The 18,318-nt window shown below is 33.0% G+C and overlaps 1 protein-coding gene across 4 annotated transcripts in view; it reads right to left on the bottom strand.

The window, feature by feature from the left end:
• LOC145263049 (beta-1 adrenergic receptor-like) overlaps window positions 1-18,318 on the bottom strand; it is a 356,896-nt gene that overhangs the window by 107,674 nt on the left and 230,904 nt on the right. For all 4 annotated transcript variants that reach the window (XM_080119875.1, XM_080119877.1, XM_080119878.1 and 1 more), the window contains 2 exons: window positions 15,448-16,568; window positions 7,522-7,645 (listed from right to left, as the gene is read on the bottom strand). In XM_080119875.1, the coding sequence (XP_079976001.1) occupies window positions 7,522-7,645; window positions 15,448-16,311 (988 nt within the window). In that variant the 5' untranslated portion in view covers window positions 16,312-16,568. The remainder of the gene's footprint in view (window positions 1-7,521; window positions 7,646-15,447; window positions 16,569-18,318) is intronic.

The raw sequence follows: 18,318 nt of genomic DNA, 5'->3' as shown, positions 1-18,318 counted from the left end.
GGATAAAAGAAGAACTGAAGCATTTCGAGCAAAGACCAGGAAACTCATGACAATGCCCAAAGGATGATTCTGACTAACTATGTTAAAAGGTAAGACAGAGGAAGAGGACTGGGTTGTATGAAATAAAAAAAAAAGAGAATGAGAAAAATACATAATGCTGAACACCGAAAGAATAATTATTGCAATAAGAGACATTGAAAAAAAAGGACAGAAAAAGAAAAGACAAGGATAAGATGAGAAAGGAAAAATGGGGGAGAAACAGCTACACGGAGAATTCATTAGGATGACGGAAGATGAGGCTAACGGAAACACTTAGAAATGTCTACAAAAAGGAAACTTAAGCAGTGAAACTGACTCCCTAATAACAGTCACACAAGACAATGCAATTAGAACCAAACACATCAAAGCAAGGATTGACAAGGCACAAGAAAAAGGAAAATGCAGACTTTGTGGACAAATAGACGAAACAATAAACCACATAATAAGCGAATGAAGCAAACTAGCATAAAAAAAATATACAATAAATTAGGCACCGCCAAAAATGGCCGCAAAATGAAGTTGTTGTTGTTTTTTAAAACTAAATTACATTTATTAAAATCCATTATTTCTGAGTAACTTTTTTTTTTCCAGAAAGATAAAACCCTGAATTTTATCATATAGAAAACAGAATAATGTAAAACTTTTTCTACTATTTTTAATTAAATTTTAAATGTTAAATTTTCCCAAAAAGTTAACAATTGACATTTTTTGTCTTGCACAAAAAAACGTACTTAAATATTTAAAAAAAAAGGTTTTTGAAATAATTAATTTATTTATTTATTGTCTAACTAAGATTTAGGATGATTTTCTAAGAGAATATGCAAAAATATTATAATATAAGTACCTGAATTTCAAATAATTCCACTTATTCATATAGGTAACCTGATATTTCGCGTTCATGTAGAGTCGAGATCGACTCTGTTTACGTTTGCGGATTATAAGAAGAAAACTATGGAAGACCAAACAGGCCAAAAAAACTTATTTTTCAGTGACGAAAATTTCAATGTATTATAAAGCTGAGGCTGGCCAGTACCAGATGGGTGACCATTTGTATGAGTTTGGTTTTTAATGTATATGTGTGTGGGGGCCAGACTCCCCAAAATAGGGGGGGGCAATTTAAAGCAGAATAAAAAAAAATTATTTCAGCGCGTTTGGTCCACCGTAGTCAAAAGGCGGCAAACGTTTTCAAACGGGATCGAAAAAAATGATGCTATTTTTAACACAAAGGGCACAACATTTATCGAATTTTTTTTTTTTATATCAATTATTCAAAGCATGCCCTGTTTAATAATGGTCATGCATTATTCGGCTCGCTAAAAAAAATTTGGTTATTTATTTATCAAAAATTTTAAAATGGCTTTTTTCGTATAAATATTAAAATTTTTTTTTTTTTGTTTTGCTTAACTTAAATTAATTATTTTACTTAACATATTCACCGAATTTCACACTTCAAAACTCAAAAGCGGGATAATTAAACACAATCGAAGTTCTGATATTCAGACGTCAAAATAAGGTATGCAAACAATTTTTTTTTTTTTTTTTTTTTTTATCTATAATTCTATCCCTTACAACAACACAATATGTTTTGTTCAGTTTCAGATGATTATTTTAAGCATATTTGTTCCCACTTCAAAACAAGGGGGGGGGTTGTAAGCAAAAAAATATATATATATAAATATCGTTTATGAAAAATAAGTACACTGTTATAAAGTTCATTCTTCTCCTAATAATCGCTGAAAATTTCGTATTGATCGGATAATTACCTGATTTTTGGTAGATTTTTAAAAAGACGGTCCGTCAAAAAGTACTGACCTGCCCCCCCAATTTTGGCGGTGCCTACAATAAATACAATCAAGTAGGGAAAGCAGTACACTGGCAATTATGCACACAACTGCATCTTGAACACCAAGACAAATAGTACAAGCACAAACCAGCACCTGTACTTGAAATTAAAATTTACAAAATTCTTTGGGAGATGGACATAAACGGATAAAGGCATCCAAGCAAAAAAAACGGAAATCATAATAGGTAACAAGGGGAAAAAATTGTGTCAGACTGTAGATTTTGCCGTTCCAGCAGACCACAAAGTGAAGATCAAGGAGACGAAGTAGCAGATCAAATACACTGAACTGGTCAGAAGGCTCAAAGGAATATGGAAGATGAAGAAAGTCAAAATAACACCAGTAATAGTGGGAGCACTAGGAACAATAAAGAAAGAATGAAAAGAAGAATGGGAGAAATTCAAATCAGGGAGATGACTGAGAAGATACAATGGATAACAGCAATGAAAATGTATGAAATGTAAAGGAAAAACCATTGAATGCGGAGATCAACATAAGCTACAAACAGAAAGTGGACATAGAGAAACAACTACAGATGTAAAACCCAAAGGAACATCAAATGAAACTATGAAACCTGAAATTGCATAATTATAAATTACCTTCTCTGCGTCCATACCTCCTGCGTCCCTATCCCCTGCCCCATGCGCCTCTGCACCCTCTACCCCAGCCTCCTACTCCCTTTTTTGTGTTTATGTCACCATAAACTGGCTCCACACAAACTAGAGTCAAAGAGGATGGATAGACCGAGGAGGGAAAGCACTAGCCAGAACTCTGCTGGATGTGTGCAAAGAGAACTGGGACCTTGGAGAGGCTTGTTTCCAGCCAAATTCCAGTGAAGAAAAATGGTTGCTGCTAACAAGATATCATTTGTTTAGCGGCCGTTGCAATAACGCAAATTCACTTGCAAAGGTTATTGAAAGAGGTGGAGAGTACTGGAAATCTGGGGAGATTTGCTGTCACTCAGTCTCCAGAGAACACTACAAGTTTTTCTCAAAGAGAAATGTTTGATGATGGACTGTGTGACTACTAGTGAGTAAATGACGATAATAATAATAATAATAATAATAATAATAATAATAATAATAATAATAATAATGATAATAATAATAATAATAATAATAATAATAATAATGATAATAATAATAATAATAATAATAATAATGATAATAATAATAATAATAATAATAATAATAATAATAATAATGATAATAATAATAATAATAATAATAATAATAATAATAATAATGATAATAATAATAATAATAATAATAATAATAATAATAATAATAATAATGATAATAATAATAATAATAATAATAATAATAATAATAATAATGATAATAATAATAATAATAATAATAATAATAATAATAATAATGATAATAATAATAATAATAATAATAATAATAATAATGATAATAATAATAATAATAATAATAATAATAATAATAATAATAATAATAATAATTGACAGAATTTGTGGAAATTTCATGAAATGTGAAATATATTTAATCAATAGGTTTTGATAAAGCTGATATTTTTATGGAAAACGCAAAAAATATTTTTGAGCAGGAAAACCAATAACACGCAGCAAATATGACATTGATATTAATATTTCAAAATAATATGATGAGAATAATTGTTCGAATAATCCAAATAATACAAATTAATTACTTGTGATATTTATTTCGCTTATTATAATGATATTCGAAAACGAGGCAATATCAAAGGGAGATCATGCTGATATTCTTGTAAAGAGTTGTTAGATTTGCCTTTTTTGTGAAGTTTGCCTTTTGTGAAGCAGTTTGAACTTCAAAATTGCGTTTGGCCTTTTTAAAAGCGTAACGTAGGACGAACTAAGGGAAAAAGAAGTTGTATATTTCATGGATACTGCTACTACTACTACTACTACTACTACTACTACTACTGCAAATAATAATAATAAATGAAAGAGAGAATTGGAAAAGAATACCTTAGGAGAACAAGAAAACTCCGGGACTAAAGAAGAACTGAGAAACTCATGACCATGAATAATGCACTACACCCAAAAGACTATGTCGACCGACTCTACGTGAAAAGAAAAGATGGCAGTAGAGGACTGACTTGTATAGAAGACTATGTGAATGAAAAAAAAAAAAAGAACTAGAAAAACACATAATACAAAACACTGAAAAGATAATCATGGCAGCAAGAGACACTGAACAAAAATCAACAAAACAGAAAATAGAGAAACAAAAGATAATGCGATAAAAGAAAAATGAGAAGTACACGAAAGATTCATAAGGATAACAAAAGATGAGGATAAATGGGTTTGCCTAAACCCATACTGTTGGTTAGACAGAAGTTTAGCAGCTGTGAGGTGGGCGAATAGAGCTTGATTAATTTTTTTTTTTACATAGGCATCACCACTTATCAAGGCGCAGAGGTCACTCGAGAATAAGGGTTAAGAATTATGGACTCAAATATTTTGGCAAGAAGAGGGAGGAGGCTAATGGGGCGATAATTTAATGGGTTAGTTCTTTCGCCAGAATTCTTGTGAACTGATACCATATGCAAATAATTCTATCACTCAGTACTACTAATAGAATTTGACTTTTTTGTTAGTCTTGTAACCCTTTCTTTCCTCCTTCCTTTATTTGCCTGTATTAAAAGTTTACACTTTGCCTAGGCTGTTTGGACCCCATGTGATAGGACGCTGGTGGTGGAGTTTATTTTTGGTTTCTCTTAAGTGATAGATAATGTGGGTATTTATTTGCTTCCCCACGAAAGTAAAATGTGACACAAGATCATTTTTAATGTGGGGGGAAAACCAGCTTCCCCAAAAGGGGCACTCTGGAAGTAAGCAAAAATAAAATTCCCTTGTAAGGAAAGGTTTTCCCCTCCATTGACTAAGGACAAATTAACTTGAGTGTAGCATCAGAACAGATACTACAGTCTGATCCTGTGGTCTGTGGGTAGTAAACTATTGTTGGTAAATTGCAAGATCATAGTGATTTTCTGGTTGGCACTTTCCCGGATGTTAGTGTGGGAGACCGAACTTGAGGGTAACTTTCTGAGAGGCTATTCCGCCAGTTAAATGTTAAATGTTAAATATCAGCAGCAATCCCATGTTTTTCATGGATGTTTATCCCTTGAGATATTTCCAGCGTGAATTACTGAGTCCGTCATTGCTATGCTAATGCTTCGGTTTTAGATTAGCTTAAGAGGGATATCTGGCCTTGTTGACTGCCATAAAAACAAAATAGAAGAGTTTAAAAAAAAAATAGGTAGCATCTTTATATTTAAAACCTCTATCTCTCTACCTCCCTCAACCCATCTTTCTATCCGTCTCTTTTTCTCCTTTTTTTCCACATTGCCTTCCCAAGCCCCTTTTTATCTTTGCCAAGCCCATTACTCTCTCTTATTGAAAATAATAATAATGTAGGCCATTCACCTCTCCTTTACATAACTGAAAACATTGGAAAAGGCTGAAACACAAACACCTCTGACGAAATCTGGTCCAGTTAACCCTCAAAGTGTGGATAATTTATTTTAAAAATTTAGATATTATTAATCCAGGGAAACACCAATTAAGAATATACCAACTTTGTGGGTGTTTGTTTTGTAGTTTTTTCTTTACTTTTAGCTGGACATAAAAACATATATACACAGTAACAATTGCCTTAATATAATAGAAAACGTTTCCTCTGAATTCATGTCTACCTTGTTTTTGAAATGATTCTACCATCTCCTTTTAGCTACTTACATCAGTTAGTTTCATGCTTTGTCTGGAGTGATTTCTTTTCAGGTGTCTCCCCACAAGGGCACAGTTATACACAAGGTTGATTTTAGTGCAATTTTAAATTACCACGTGACGTCAGCATCAGTAGGCCATGTTTGCTATCAACCTATGAAAACCCATATTACCTATAATCTCGTTATCTTATATATTTTATAGTTATCACATGATAAGCTTTATAAATCGTATTTGTCTTACAAGTCTTATATTGATCTTAGAATGTCTTATAATAATCAAAATGTACTAACATTTTGTAACGAGTATAATATAGAATATCTTATTTGGAATTCTTATTTTACGAGATCACTACTTATCAAGGACTGAATGTACTCGAGGATAAAAGTTAATGAGTGTGTGGTGGTCAGTGAGGCAACAGTATATTAATCAGTAGTTGTGGAAATTGGATATAATTTGAGTATTTAAGTTGACGGCTCAACAAGAATTTGTTTTCATTGGGTTTGAAGGAGACCATGTTGCAGTCAGCTGGAAAGCAAGCCGGCAGTACATAGTTCTACAAACGAGCAATTCTAGAAAACCAGCCTTGTTCACGAAACTTGCATTTAAATTTGGACGCAGATTAAGATTGGGTGAAATTGTTGATAGTGGTTGTAGCTAGACAAGTGTTGTGAATATTTTGCAGAGGGGGACAGATTGAAGCTCAGCCAATTACTTGCTATGAAAATAACGACAGAATAGAGAGAGACTATGTCCTCTTATTTATAGCCAAAGTAGCGCTCTGGAACAAACAGAATTTGAACTTACCACCCCAGCTTGTCAAGCCACGTCGATACTCATTCAGCATATCATTTCGCTTTTCAAACAGTTAATCAATGCTTTTTATTGTTAGTGTAAATTTCATTCAACTCAAGAAACACGGTGGACGCTTTGTGCTCCTCAGATTTCCCGGTGTAGTTTATTAATTTTCTAATTACTTCAATCCTATCAAATCGCTATAAAAGCATGCAAACCAAACAACGCCAGGATGTGAAAAACGAGATGAAGAATTCTATACGTATCCAGCATTTTACATTAATTCCCTCGTCATGTTCTTTTATCTACGGTATAATCCTGTTGACATGCTGATTCTTTTTAGATCACCGAAATTAAGCAACGTTAAGCCTAGTCAGTACCAGATGGGTAACTCATATCAGGGACTGTATGTAGGACGGTGTCGATACCTTTCTGCAAAAACTGAAAAAAACTAACTTTTCCCTTTGGACTTGTATATAAATGCCACTGGGGATCGGTTTTGAATTTAATATTCCCTTGATACTTGCCCCTTTGGAGAAACTCGATTCATCCTACCTAGGGTGAATACCGCTGGCAGCCATTTTTTTTTAAACTAGCATTAAACTAAAGTCGTCTGGCTACAAGGTCATAAAATATATACAGGATGAGTTTATTTTATAAACTCGGCAAAAAACAATTATAAAGAGCTACATGTTTTATTTGATAAAGATGTGTGTATTTATATTAGCTATTTTTTTCGCGAATTCATAGTGTGATCATATAGATTTCAGTGAGATCACGTGACTATGTTGGAATTAATTTCTCGAAGACGGAAAATAACTTGAGATGAATAAAATGTTTTGACTATGTCGAATATTCAAAATGTCCACTGATTCATTCTTTGACACTTTTTATTTACTATTTCACTTCTAGGTTGATCATGATGGTAGATATCCGATGTGATTACATGTACATAACTATTGCCGGACATCAACTGAATATTTTACTCTAACTATATCAAATATGATCTCCTTTCAGTATCATAATCCCGCTCAACCAATCAGATCCACTGGTATTTCTCATTTTAAAGTAATAATTCGAATCGGGCAGACAATTTAAGAAAAAAAAACTTACCATCACTAAAAACAGGCGCCCTCTCCCAACAGAGTATTTCCTTATAACCCTGTCGGAAGGCAGGACTTCGCAGAGCGTAGATTATTGGATTGCACGCACTGTTCATATAAGCAAACAGGTACGCCTGAAACAAACAAAAATATACAAATATATAGTCATAAATATATATATATATACAAGATTTTAAATGACAAAATTGTTATGAGAGCATTCACAAAGTAATGCCTGCTATTTTTTTTACAAGGTGGTCACCACCACGGAAGCCACTCAGGGATAAGGTTTATTTTAAGTACAGTACGTTAGTGTGGATATTTAAAGTGTCTACTTAAGGGGGCGGTTCATCAGGAATTTGTTTACGTTGGGCTTGAAGACATCCGGGTTGTAGTCAGGAGGGAAGCAGACAGACGGAACAGAGTTCCACAGGCGTGCAGTTCTGAGAAAGAAGCTTTGTTAATGGAATCTACGTTTTGATTTAGGCATAGATAAAGAGTAGGGAAAGTTTTTGACAGTGGATTCAGCTAGATGGGTGTTTTTCGTAAAAGATTGGCGAGGGGGGGGGCAGAGATTGGAGTTCAGACGAGCACCTGCCATGGAAATAACGATAAAACAAAGATAAGCTTGCAACGTCTCTTCTGTGGGAGATTTTTTATTCCATGGGTCAGAGGGGATTGCAAATTACATTGTTCTGATGCCTGAACTTATGCATTCACGACCTGAAAGTTTTATCTGTTGCAGATATTAACGGTGATATATTCTAAAAAAGCAACCATTGTCATGGACGTGCGTCAGACGCAGATATGCTTCATTGGATTCCTTGCAAAGTGTATTGAGAATAATGATATCTATATCGAAAATACGTTCTGGAGCACAAAAAGTCAATCAATTTGACGATAGCACTCCCGTCTTGGTAGCTCTTCAACTTTTTGAGTTAAAAAATATGAGTATGATATTGCGTGCTCCAGACGGGCATGCACAGCCAGCACTAATCATTGGAAAAAGTGCATTGCGAATGATTGTGTCTATGTAGAAAAATACATTTTGGAAAACAAAACGTCGCTCGCTTTAATAGTACCACTCTCGTCTTTGCAATCTTCAACTTTTTCTGGTAAAAAACACAAAGATTTTTCTTTTTGGATCAACCCTCGTGAAAAATCGCAGTAAAAAGATTAAACATTGTAATTCGAAAATTCAAGAATTAAGATGTTGCTTACCTCATAGTAGGTGGAGAAGAAGTAAAACTTAATGTCAATAATAAGTAATAAGCTTCACAATACGTTGGATACGGGAAGTTGCCTATCTCCTCTAGCCAGTGGCGTGCAGAGCTCTGGCCATGCCCTGACGACATCCGTGAATAACTCCTTAATCGTATGCTCCAAATATATATACAGTCCTGGAAGTTTTTAACCTTTAAAACTATATAAAAAACTTATTTAATTTTTATTTTTTAACATTCGTTGGAAAACTATTTAGTCAGTAAGTCATTTAATCACCTGCAATCGCTGCATCAACCTGTATTCATGAATTCAAAATTGTCCTAATGTTATTTCAGGGTTATTTAATTTGTACGGGGGAGTCATCGGATTTTTTACTTTTTGTTAACTGTTTCACGAATGCGCATGTATGAATGGTTCACATTACAAATGACTTATGCTAAGAATAAGTAAGTTTGAAAATACCTTTTAAAGAACGTGTCACGCGTGTCTAATGGTTATCGTACTTGACTCATTGTCTTTAGGTTTTTCTTTCGATCTCAGCTTCTTACAAGAAGTGAACGGTTTAGAAAAAAAACCCCATAATACTCGCATGCACAAGTTCTAGTTTCTGTATGAAGTAAAATATAATATTTACGCGTATTTTATGACCGGGCAATGCCGGGCGGCCTACTATTAATCTATATTAAAATAGAAAATAATATTTTTTCCAAATTTTTGTTTCCATAAACCGAAACTCTGCACTGTTTGCAATTGATTTATAGCAGCGATTATTTTAATCGTTCCCAAATATTTGCTTTGTGGTTATTCAATATGGCGTCAATTCAAACAAAATTCTTTAACGTTTTAAAAAAAGATTATTCTTTCACATTGTTGTGAACTATACACAACAAAATGTGACTTGTCTGCGGAAACAAGTCGCAATAATGTTTGCAGATTGTGTCGGTAAACGCGTTACTCAAGCTAATCAAGCTTACATTGGTGAACGCATTTCAAATGTTTGGATTCAATTAATGAGAATGTTTTGGCTGAACGAGTTAGAACTGACGGCATTAAAAAATTATCTGGACACAATACTGTGCGTAATGATCATGTCTCTTTAAAGCACGTGTATTTTTAGATTTCAAAAATTTTATAAAAAGCACTGTGATGAAATGGCTAAGTCGTTCATACGCCAACGAAATCGTATACACGACAATGTATATGACGAAACAACTGACTGTGGATGATATTGTAATAAAACAGCTTGTATAATTTATCGTTATTTTTAAGTAAAATATTAAAAAACAATTTAATTTTTGACACAGTTTAACTCTCACACTATGGAAAAAAAAAAACACCCATAATAATTAATACATACAATCAGTCAATAAACTATATAAAAAATACACTTATTTCATTTCAGTTACACATTCACAATTGAATTATATATATGTATATATATATATATATATATATATAATTTAAAGGGGATTAGAACAGTAGTCTAAAGAGCAGAGCGTATTTAAATGTTGTAGTAAAATTACTAATTTAATTAAAATACAAGAAAAGAACAGTGCTCGTTGTAATTCAGATATATAATAAGCTTGATAGGCAAATATCCTAGAGCTACTTTAATATTTAGTAATGTGATTGACAATTTAAAATTCAAATTAGAATTAAAAATTAAAAATCTGTTTCATAAGAAGGAACAACAACAAAGGCAATAATTTGTACGATCGTTTCGGAAACGATGTTTTTATTGTGATAGACATTAAGCCACGGACAATAATTTTGACATATAGTATTTTTTAAAGAAATCTCCTCATCAGCAAAAATATCTAATTTGAATTTTAAATTGTCAATCACATTACTAAATATATATATATATATATATATATATATATATATATATATATATATATATATATATATATATATATATATATATATATATATTGATTTACAAATGAGCACCATAGCGTTTCTCCTCATAACGTCTTATATCCTTTGAATTCTTATTCTCTCTTGGAATAAATAATATCGTTGGAATTCAAAATATTGGAAAATTAAAGGAGTTAGGGTTAAGATTTTCATTTACTGTTTGATTTGTATTTTTTTTTTCATAATATCATTATGTATTCCTGCACGTCACCAATAGAAAACGAATAAAGAAAAGTTGTACGCTTTTATACATTTCGTATTCTTATATATATATATATATATATATATATATATATATATATATATATATATATATATATATAATAGCAAATATAATAGTCGTTCACTGGATTAAAAAACAGCCTACAGAAAATGGACTTTGATTTATGAAAGTATGATAGGTTATGAAAAGGAATGGTTGTAAAGAGATAGCTTCGAATTTGGGGGTATCAAAACCAAAGCAAAATATGATGAAAGTAAAAATAAAATAGATAAACCCCATAATTTATTATACCATACCTGTTCACACTGAAACACTTATCACAATATTCTGTGGATCTATATTAAAAAACCTTGTTAAACTTTGTAACATATTTCCATTCTATGGAGGTTAGGTGCGAACAAACACCCCATAATTTTATTATACAATATTTCTTCAAACTGAAACATAATTATCAAAGTATACTTACGCAGATAGATATGAAAAGTCTTTATTAAAGTTTGTGCCTATTTCCATTCCATGTAGACCAGGCGCGAACGCAGACCCCACAATTTTATTATACTATCCCTATTTAAGTTAAAACATAATTATAAAAGTATTCTTATGTACATCTATATCAAAAACACTTGTAAATGTTTTTTTTTTTTAATTTTTACATTTTTTATTTCCATACTTTATGGACCAGGCGCGCACTCAGACCCCACAATTTTAATGAACCACCGTTCTGCCAGATCAAACATACCCATTCCTGTGTCTCGATACATCTTCTATCATTATATGTAATCAGTTTTTAAAATAATCAACCATATAGGAGCCTATTCGTGACTAGACACACACGCACACACACAGACATTCAGCTTTATATATATATATATATATATATATATATATATATATATATATATATATATATATAAAAGTTTAGGAATGTCAAGTGTTGCAAATGCATTCTATACAGGTATATAAAATAATTCTAGTGTAATCGGTGGCTATTAGTGTACTATGATGGAGATGGGTTAGCATAGTATCCAGTTGATTTAATTAATTTTAGTTCAAATGACATAAATTGTTGATATCCCGTACAATAGAGAACGAAGACAGAACTTAAAAAAAGAACGAAAACAATATATATATATATATATATATATATATATATATATATATATATATATATATATATATATATATATATATATATATATAGGATGCTCTTCATTCCAACAAAAAAGATGTAATTAATAAAATTTACAATCATTCCTGCAATCGAACCAATAGTCAATACAAATAAATTTCAGTATATGTCTTACTTGCCAAATTGCAGTCATTCAATAATCTTTCTCTTATCGCCATCTAATGATACGCATATATTCTTAAGCAGTGTACAATTGTCTGACACACTCCTGCCTTTGTACTGTCTAGATTTTGGTTTTGTTGCCCTCTTCAGTTTAGAAATAATCTAAGGATTATTTCCATCGACATTATATTTGAGATAACACAACAAATGAAAATCCTCAGGTAACGTTCGGTGAGTGTTCCTAATCTTTATCAATGATCTCTCAAAGCACATTCTTAGATCATTTGTAGACATTTATGCAGACAACACCACACTCTATATCAAAGGTCAGCAATAACCAAGATCTTTCTGATTTTCTCTTCTCCTGATCTTGAGAACGTGGTGCAATGTGGAAAATGGTGGCTGGTTAATTTTAATGCATCGAAAACCAAACTTCTCTTCTTTCATCATACTCAAATAACACACCAAATGAAATGAATGGCTCTCGTCTTGGGTTAGCTCTATGTATTGACAAGCTTCTGGGACTGACCTTCACTTCTCATCTGAAATGGAACACATGCATCAAATCTGTTGCCAAGATCGCTGGATAAATGGTTGGATAACTCTACCGCTCCAGTAAGTATCTCACTGCCTATGCAATTTTCTATCTGTATAAGAGCTAGGTACGCCCTACAATGGAGTACTTCCACTACACCTGGACAGGAACTGCATGGCGCGCCTAATCCCGCCTTGATAGAGTTTACAACCAGCTTCGAAATCTAGTAGGTGATCCCCTTTTCTCTTTGCTGCAACCTCTTTTCCACAGAAGAGACATTGCGAGCCTATCTCTGCTCTATTATTTTCATGGCAAGTGCTCGACCAAACTCCAATCCATGGTTCTCACTTGCGAAACTTTCATAAAAAACACTTGATTAGCTACAACCACTATAAACGATTTCCCTCACTCTCTATCTGTGCCTTAATCAAAATACTGATTCCATGAACAAAGCTTCTTTCCCAGAACTGCCTGCATGTGGAACACTATTCCGCTGGTATGCTTCCCGGTTGAATACAACATAGTATCCTTCAAATCCAATGTAAACAAGTTCTTGTTAAGCCGTCCCCATAAATAATCAAATTTTTCCCAATCCACACCATTAACGATTACTAAATTACCATCTTACATTCATTAACCCTTATTCTCGAATGGCTTTCGGGCCTTGACAAATATTCTCCCCAAAAAGCCGATTCATGATCACACCTTCTACAGATATGATGATTACCAAAGTAGCTTCAATAAGCTCAATGGCTCAGATTTTGAAATACAGAGTAACTTCCGTTCACCCCAAAGCCAGGATGATCCTACCGCTTAAGCAGAGCTCCACTATCTTACTTCTGTTGTTAGCACCGTGATGTTCAGCCCTTAGGATAAATGAGGTGGGACTGATGTCTGCCAACTAATAGCTATAATTAATGGAAGTATTACAATATTCTAAGGACCCTGATTTCTTTAGTAATGGGTATTTAGAAAATTTGGATAGACTTTAAGAGACAATAATTTTTTTGTGATAAATCAACAATGGTTTCAACAGAATAGGGAAACTCTCCATACTTTAAATCTGGTTATAATGTATACAGAGATGTTTTCACCAGATGTTTAATGTGATCCCAAATGGGGTTTACATTCATCGGGCCTTAATCCTCACCTTAATACTCACCTTAACCCTTACCACATCAAAATAAATTATTCGTAATTGTCTATCAAAAGCACGCACTGATTATTGCTGAAGTGAAGAAGGCATTTACAGGTCCAAATCATGACAGTACCAAAGCAAGGCTACCTAGCGTTGTCCAGGACAAAATTAACTTTCTTATATAAGAATATCTATCTCTCTACCTTTCTCTATATTTCTCTTTTTCCCTTTTCCTTCTTCCCAACCAACCCTGTCTCCTCCGCCCAAGCTATTACTCTTTAGCTGGACACACAGACATACACACCTTACCTTTATATAAAAGATTTTTATGGAGTTGGCAGTTCCTTTCCAAATTTATACATTCCCGACAAAGCTTAGCCCAGTTGACAACAAGTGAATGAATATTTTTTCCTAAATTTTATATATAAATCCAAGGGCCACGCCGGTCAAGACAATACCAACTTTGTGGGTGTTTATTTTTTAGTTTTTTTACTTTTAACATAAAAATACACATACGCTCAGAAAACTGCCTTTTATTTAATAGATTGCACTCTTATCGAAGTGAACGGCGATAAAACACAGTTGCAAATTCATTAGTGCAACATTGTGGATAAATCAGAAATTACGGACGTTTACTTTATGCCAAAATAATGTTGCATTGTGGGAAGGGATTTAATCAATACTTCAATGTATGGACTTATTTGTGTGTCAACATGTTGAAATATATAAAAACAAATACATGGTGACCAAGAAGTGACTGAGAGATGATTATCTTTAATGAAATTTTTATTTTTTATATTATTTTAATACAATTAAAACAGAATATGACGAAACCTTAGAGATTCGTTTGCAAAATAGAATATAAAGTCATTTATTTATGAAAAATAACATCTTTTAAATTGTTTCCATTTTAAGCAAATAAGCAACTTTTTATCATGGGGTGGTATCGCAGAAAAAAGTTTGCATCAACAAACCTGAAACTTGACAGAAATCGAAGAACATAAGGAATGAACTCTGGGAATTAAATTATAATCGAAAGATTCGGCAAATCTTCGTGAATAATATTTTTGAAAGGCCACGAATTTGTGAGGCCAAAATGGAAACCCTTTACAAGATATTTATTTATTTGCGGACTGTTATCCTTATCTTAGTTGTTGCTTCACGAGGTTTCGACCAACTGTTCCTCTGGCCTTCGTCAGGTGGTTAGCAACTATGAAAGGCAGTAGTTAGTGAGGATATAGTTAAGAGATTCAGCATTGCTATCCCGTCGCGGTTAACCACCTAACGAAGGCAAAAAGCATAGTTGGACGAAACGTGGTGAAACAAAAACAATAAAGATGAGGATAAGAGTCCGCAAATAAATAAATAAATATACAAATTACTCTTCTCAACAAATTCCAATAATAAAATAATAAACCTTCAAAAGATGTTAATTTTAATAAATACGTTCTTTTTTTTTTTCATTTTTTTTCGCAATATTCAAGATCTCATAAAACATTAAAAATTCAAGTTAAAAATATTTCAGTGATTTTCTCAATTACTTCTTGGTCGCAAGTAGAAAACGATGATCATTTTTATAAAAGTGAAACAATAAATTGAACTTACAATTGGATTCAAGAGTGTATTAAAGTTCCCATTACTCCTTATTGTGACGTACATCGAGTAAATGTGGTATGGTAACCAGCAAAGTACGAAACAAGCCAACACGATGAAGAGGGTGAAAAAGACCTTTTTCTGCTGGGCGAGAATCGTGTCCTCTCTCAGCCGTGTGTTTTGCTGCAGGCGCTTCGTGTGCGCCTGGATCTCCCTGTACATGCTAGCATAGGTGAAGCAGAGTACACAGAGCGGTATGAATATGACTGTCACCTGGACTATGATGTGGTGTGTGTAGGTCTTCATCGTTCGCGGGTAGACGGGGCCACACTGCGATGTGCCATACTTGTAGCAGACACGGCTGAGTCCAGTAATTGTCATAGTCGCGATGAATGCTGCCCAGATCCAGGCGGCCGCCATCATAATTCTTATTCGGGCGACTGTCACGAATCTGCTGAACGGTCGATTGATAGAGAAATACTTGTGGATGCTGATGTACATCAAAGTGTGGATGGAGGTCACGTAACAGAAAGCGTTCATGAAGCCACTGACATTGCAGACCACCTCGCCGAAGATCCATTTACCTTTCAGGATCGTAGCCAAGGAGAAAGGTGCCACGAGTAAGCCAACCATGAAATCCGCAATGGCTAGGTTGAGCAAAAAGAGGTTAGTCCGTGTTTGCATTCCCTTGTGGCGCGCTATCACAGCAATCACGAGAAAGTTACCAAAAATATTACAGATCATCACAGTGGATATGACGACGGTCAAGACAGCAGTAACCGTATCTGACCACGGTCTTTTTTCCGGCCAAAATGGGTTCGGGCCTGAAAAATTATAGCATTCCGTATAATTTCTCTCGGTATTGGTATCATTCATCCTTTTTGGTTTAGCTGTGTCCTGACTGACGAAATTAGAGCTGGAACAAGTTAACTCCCTTTGAGGATCGAACCCACAGTGCTCGTAGTTTGTGTGTGAGATTAGCAGGAACGCCTCTTTGACTACGTTTGCTTAAAACCGGTCAGAATCCGTACTGCAGGTTACTTGTTCTTTGATCCGCAGACTTTTAATGTAGGACATGCGGCTTTTCGGGTTTGTTATTTGCGCCATGTTTCTTCAAATTTGTAAAGTTGGACCTACAAAAGAAAAAAAAAAGAAAACTACTATTATGTAATAATTTAACATGATGTTTTAGACTAATATTTCTAGAAATATTTCATGACCATTAATATCGACTTATACAAAACGTGATAAAAAGTAATATATCTAAAATGTTTACAGACAATGAAAGGAACAATATTTTAAGGTGAAAATGTACAACATTTTAAAATCAAAATGACAAAAATATAAGAACAATTACAAACAAATATAATAATTTTAATGGATCGTAATTTAAGAAAATAAAATAACTTAAAAAAGATTATAAAATAAAAGTAAAAAGTAAAAAAAAGTAAAGATAAATATAAATACAAAATAACAAAATAAAATAAAAAATAAAAATAAAAAGTAAAAAAAAATAAATATAAATACTAAAGTCTAAACTAAAATATCTTTTCAGTACAAATATTAAAAATTCATTTAAATAAAGAAATTAAAAACGTCTAAAAATTATTATGAAAATTAAAAGTATAAAAAAAGTCTAACAGGGTTACTCGGAATTGCACGGGGCCATAGAAAATTAAATAGAAGATGTTGAAAAGCATACGGTTTTCCTACTTCCCCATTCCCTAGAATGTGTGCGTTTGGATTCTTAGAAGAATGCCTAGAAGAAATTTCTGTTTTATATGAGGAGTGAAAAATAACTCTTAGGAAGCCTTCAGAGCACGTCTGAAAGCGACAAATAAAATTACGGATGCCTCCAAAACACTACTAGAAATAAAGTTATCTTCCCTCTTGACAATACATCATAATAATCATATTCTATTATTGGCATTGGTTTCCCCGATATTTTTCGAGTCATAATTCTTTCTAGAAAGACATCAGGTACTTACGGGAAAAACTAGGTGAAGGTTGCCAACACCCTAAGTGAAAGTTATTTGTGTGAAATGAACAGGATTTGAACTTGGTACACCCAGGTCGTCAGTCCGTGCCGTTACCACTGAATAAGCGTCACCTCTCTAATAATAATTAACAAGCAATACATTAAATCCGGAGCATCTTTCAATAAAAAAAATGTTGACTCAATTCCTTGGCTGTATTCATACATGATAACAATAAAGTCGTATGTAATCTATATATCTATAAAAGTGAGAATGTGTGTGAGGACATTCTCAACCTATATACTCAACGAATTTTTTATCTACAGACTTGAAATTTGGTATATAGGGTATTCAGACATGTGGACAACTATTAATCGATTTTCATCCGAAAAAGGGCTGCTAAAATTGAAAAATTGGTATTTGGGGGTAATTCGATTTTTATTTATTTGATAACAGTTTTACGAGGTTACAGATTTTTTTTAAAGATTGTGGTAAGCTGGTTTAATGGTCATCGTACTTGACTCACTGCCTTTAGGTTCCAGTTTCGATCTCAGCTCGAGTATTTTTTTTTTTTACAAGAACTGAACTGTTTAGAAAAAAATATAATACTTGCATGCACAATCTCAGTTACTTTGTTTTTTTCTTCCTTTTTTAAAGGAATTTCATGTTACTTTTTATACCGGGCAACACCGGATACATCTTCTAGTTTCCAATGAAATTCAATGACACTAATCACCATTTGACCCCGATAGAACGAATCTTTTTATCAAGGTTTGAGATATTATTTTTTCTTGTTTTACGTTGATTAAAAATTACCAACTTTTTGGGCATTTGTTGTGTAATTTTAAGTTTTAGCTATATATATATATATATATATATATATATATATATATATATATATATATAT

Source organism: Euprymna scolopes, chromosome 38 (genome assembly GCF_053919585.1).
Source record: "Euprymna scolopes isolate OS-2025 chromosome 38, ASM5391958v1, whole genome shotgun sequence".
Taxonomy (NCBI): Eukaryota; Metazoa; Mollusca; class Cephalopoda; order Sepiida; family Sepiolidae; genus Euprymna; species Euprymna scolopes.
This window is presented reverse-complemented; position numbering and strand designations above follow the sequence as displayed.